Source organism: Macrobrachium rosenbergii, chromosome 46 (assembly GCF_040412425.1).
Source record: "Macrobrachium rosenbergii isolate ZJJX-2024 chromosome 46, ASM4041242v1, whole genome shotgun sequence".
Classification (NCBI taxonomy): Eukaryota; Metazoa; Arthropoda; class Malacostraca; order Decapoda; family Palaemonidae; genus Macrobrachium; species Macrobrachium rosenbergii.
Window position 1 is genome coordinate 19,655,063 of NC_089786.1, and position 4,753 is coordinate 19,659,815.

At 43.8% G+C, this 4,753-nt stretch overlaps 1 protein-coding gene across 1 annotated transcript; it reads right to left on the reverse strand.

Moving 5' to 3' along the window:
- Positions 1-963: 963 nt before the first annotated feature.
- Positions 964-1,482, reverse strand: LOC136830392 (dnaJ homolog subfamily C member 17-like). Its single transcript, XM_067089928.1, has one exon. It carries the CDS (start codon positions 1,480-1,482, stop codon positions 964-966), a length of 519 nt encoding a protein of 172 aa, XP_066946029.1.
- Between the last annotated feature and the right edge of the window lie 3,271 nt (positions 1,483-4,753).

Below are 4,753 nucleotides of genomic sequence, written 5' to 3' on the forward strand. Positions count from 1 at the left end.
TGTCCAACCATAAGGGGGCCTGACAGCTGCTGATTTCCTTAAGGAGACAGGCCACCATCCAAAAGGTGGGCAGAAATCCAGTTTCGATGACAGAGGCAAAGTTGTGTATGTCTCGAACTGGTATACCCAACTTACAGTAAGTGGGCCTGACAGCTGCTGATTTCCTTAAGGAGATAGGGCATGAACATCGGCCAGTTATTAGCAAATATCAGCCCTGATGAGAAGAAAATAATAAGAATTGAGAAGACCACATATAAAATCCATTCCACTGATGCGTCCATTCTCTTTAACAAGACATGCTTGAGAGAGGGTCTTTTACCTTCATATATTATTATCATTATTATCACCTTCTGTAAGGGTAGAATTTTTTAATATAATAGCTTTTCCTGCTACATTTAATTATATATAGTCTTCTCTGTGCAACTTGCAACCTTCTTTTCATCAGCATGTGACTGCTGAAAAGGTTCAATAAAGTTAAATAAATGGTAAAGATTAAACAGAGGTTAAATGATGTTCTGTTTTATGGGCCTCGTTTGTTCAGTTACAAAAGTGATGAAATAAGATACAAAGTACACAGGAAATTGCAACAGATGAGTTACAGTTAGTGGGTGGATGGCACCCAGAATTCTGACTGGCGATTTGTTGGTGCTGTTCCGTCACATTCCAAGGGTCGTTGTGTTTGCCTTGGCCCAGTGAGGGGGCGCCTCCCATTGGCTGAAAGCTTGGGGGGTGGGGGATGGAGGATACAGCAGCCAACACCCATCCCAAAGCCAACCCCATCCTATGGACCAAGAAGATCAAAACGCCTCCGGAACTCGACGCAGCAGCATCAACTCGCAACCAGTCAAAATCCTTCAGTGTTGGTTGTTTCTACTGTTTGCTTCTTCTTGGCTTCCTTTAATTTTCCTCCTCTTCATTTTCTTCATGTCGTTCATCCTCTTCGCCCTCCTCATTTTCTTTATCCTATTCTTCCTCTTCACCTTCTTGATTTTCTTCATCACTTTCTTCCTCTTCATCCTCTTCATTTCCTTCATCACATTCTTCCTCTTCATCCTCTTCATTTTCTTCATCACATTCTTCCTCTTCCTCTTCATCTTCCTCTTCCTCCTCTTCTTCATCTGATTCATCGGAAAACTTGGGATCTTCAAACAGTTTATCCACAAAGTCCTTGACGACGTCCCTGAGAGTGTCATACTCTTCTCTTTCATCAGCATCACGTAGGATGTCGTTGGAGTAGTTGATCTCCTGCACGATTTCTTTCATTTGTTCTTGCTCTGCATGAGACCCTTGGCACTTACCAGGGTGGCTCTTGAGTGCCAGCTTCCCATAAGCCCTTTCTATTTCCCTCAGAGCAGTATCCTCTGCAATGCCTAGGATGTCGTAGGGGTGGCCATGAAGCTCCATTCTTTCCAGGGTTTTGATGGCTGTGATCAAAGCTTCCAGATCTTCTAAATCTTCATCTAGTTCCTGCAGATGGACCATAGCTTCACCGTGTCTTCCAAGCAGCAAGAGACAATGCCAGTCTTAACCTACAGTCCACTTGATCTTCATCCTTGTCCAGTACACTGAGGAAATATTCGCATGCTTCTTGCAGCCGTCAAAACTTACAGAAGATGTTCCCTTTCATTCTGGCCAAGTCAACATGGACCTGTGTGAAAAAGGATTCCAGAGACTGGGCGTGCGTAATCCTTTCCAAGATGGCATCGAATTGACATTTGTCTATCATCAACGGAATAGATTCCCATATCATCCGCTGCTCCAAAAATTCCATTCCCTTGAGTGCCCTTTCATGGTTAGGACTTCGGTCTAAAACCCAATTCAAAAGCATTTCAGCTTTATCTAACTCAGAATTAAAAGCACAAAGTAGGGCAGACTCCACCAGAATATCACAGTCATCCTGATGCTCAGTGGGTAAATTACCCAGTATTTCTGTGGCCTCTTCCATCATTCCTATAGTTATGTGACATCTCAGCTCCTTTACACAACAATCCAATAAATTATCATAGTCCTTTATTACAATTCCCAGGAAAACAAGTGCAATCCAAAAATCTTCTATCTCATTACAGTGATCAGCTTCTGCCTCCAGTACAAGAACTTCTACCTGCGCCCTCTCCTGTGTACTTTTTTCTTCTGCTTTTTTCAGTCGTGCTTGTGCCTGATTCAAGCTATCTTCCGCGAGTTTCAACCTTCCTGTTACTTTCCTGAACTCAATTTCTTCTAGTTCTCTTTCAGCCACTTCGCTCTGGAGTATTCAGTATTGATCTGCTAGTTCAGCGATCTTGTCTCTGAGAACCTTGTTCTCTTCAACCAGAGCATTATTCTTATTCTTTTCACTTACTATAGAATTATTCACTGAGGCCGTTTCCTGTTCTCTTTCAGATAGTTTCTCCTTCAGGTTTTTACTTTCTCGTTGCAGCAACTGAACTCTATCTTCCAGGATATGGACATTCTTCTGGATAGCTAAATTCCTCTGTGCCTCATTTCCATGATTTTTTTTTTTCTAGATCACAATTTCTTGCAAGAGGAACAGGTACTTCTCGCTATACAGCTCGCAATTTATCCTCGAGTTTTGTGGTCACCTCTTTCAGTTTTTCCCTTTCTGCTTCATGAGCCTTAACTTTCTTTTCTAGGTAACCACAATAAAAATCATTGTCCGATGATTGACTCTGCAGTTCTTCCAGTTTTCCTTGGTTCCTCTCACATTCTTGATCTTTATCTGCGAGTTGCTCCTTTAGATTGTCTACTTCCATTCCTTTCCGGATTAATGCATCTTCATACTCTTCAGTTTTCTTTTTCATCTCGTTGTTTAAATCATCATTCCTCTGGATAAGAGCTGCTTCGTTATTCTTCCTCTCATCAGTTTCATGAAGGAGACTCAAGTTTTTCTCCTCAGCCTCCTTCCACACCTCTTTCAGTAGGAAGATCATTTCCGTAGCATAGTAAAGCCCCATTCACACATTCATGTATCAAGCCCACGCATGTTCACACACGTGAAACAGTGAAACGTGGCTAATGAGGGGGTTTGTCGGCGTGATCAACTTGCGCAGCCAACATAATGTATTAAGCCTTGCACTGCACAAGATTGATGGGATGCTTACATGAATTGCCATGACAATAGGCTACACCCCCACCAATAATGCGTGGCACAGCACGTAACACCCCCGTATGTATACCGTATGCGTAAAATCGTGCATTACAACCTCATGACAACCTCACAATTTTGGTGGGTATATGTAAGGTACAAAAGGGCCGTGCTCCACACATGTGATTGCAGTTCCATTCACCACCTACCTGGAGCAAGAAGTATTCCCCTACTGCTGAATCAACATGAAGAACATTGACGACATCCTTGCCCTTATAACACCAGCAAACAGACAAAAAAGACAGGTAATGGAGGCCGTCGTGGCATACGTGCACTGCATGGTATTGGGGGAAGCTGTGAAGGCCTACATTGCAACTGAAAATCAAAAAAAAAGAGGAGACAGAGGAGGGTTTGGGCTTGGCTGTCCTGCAAAGAAGGGTGGAGCTAGGCCACCATGACAACCTGATAGAGGAGCTGGCAACCGAAAATTCAGAACTATACAGGAATTTTACCCAAACTGACAGGGACATATTCAATGAAATAGTTGAACGTGTCACACCCTACATTCAGAAGAAATGCACATTTTGGGGGGAATGCCTTACGCCAGGACTGCATGTGGCTATCACCCTACGTTTCCTCGCCATGGGTGACTCATACATGAGTCTGCAATACACATTCCAAGTAGCCCACAACACCATCAGTTACATTGCACCTGAGACCTGCAGGGCCATTGTTTCTGTCTACAGAGATTAGGAACTTCAGGTGCCACAAACACCAGAGGCTTGGAAGCAGGTTGCCCGCGGGTTTGAGGAGCGGTGGAACTTCCCCCACATAACTGGAGCAATAGATGGCAAACACATCAGGCTCTGTAAAACTCCCCTTGGTGGTATGCATTACTACAACTACAAGAAGTACTTCTCCATGATTCTACTTGCCATTGTGTTTCAGAGGTCTGGTTAAACAAATCATTTATAACTAACTAACTTGCCATTGTCGACGCTTCATATAAGTTCCTCTATGTGTGGACGTGGGTGCCAGTGGGTTAGAGTCGGACGGTGGTGTATTTGCCCAGACCCGTCTGTGTGAAATGCTGGCAAAACAGGAAGCAAACCTTCCCCAACCTGAGGTCCTACCAGATGCAACAAATGGAGTTCTTGTGGCCTACTTCCTGCTTGGTGATGATGCCTTCCCTCTGTCCAAGGAAGATTAAGTAGGGCACGCCAGATGGTGGAGAATGCCTTCGGGATTCTGGCCAGCAAATTCAGAGTACTCCACAAGTCAATGTGTATCAAGCCTGATCATGCAGAGTCAGTAGTCATGGCCGCGTGTATTCTGCACAACTTTATAATAACCAGAAACCCACGCAGACAGGAAGGAGATCAGGAGAACCCTGTCACACATGACTCCGTACCTGGTGCCTGGAGGAGTGACCCACCCCTAGGAAACGCTTTTCTAACCGTGAGCGGCAACACTGCAACTAGGAATGCCAAGGAACAACGCAACATCCTGAAAGACTGCTTTTCATCTCCTGCTGGTTCCGTTAGTTGGCAGGAGAACTATTGTTAACTTTTATTTTTGGGAATTTATGTTTGTTATATTTATTTCTCTTCCTTACAGTATTTGTTACTTTGTATGTCGGCTTCCTTGTTTTTTCATGTCTGTACTGTTTAT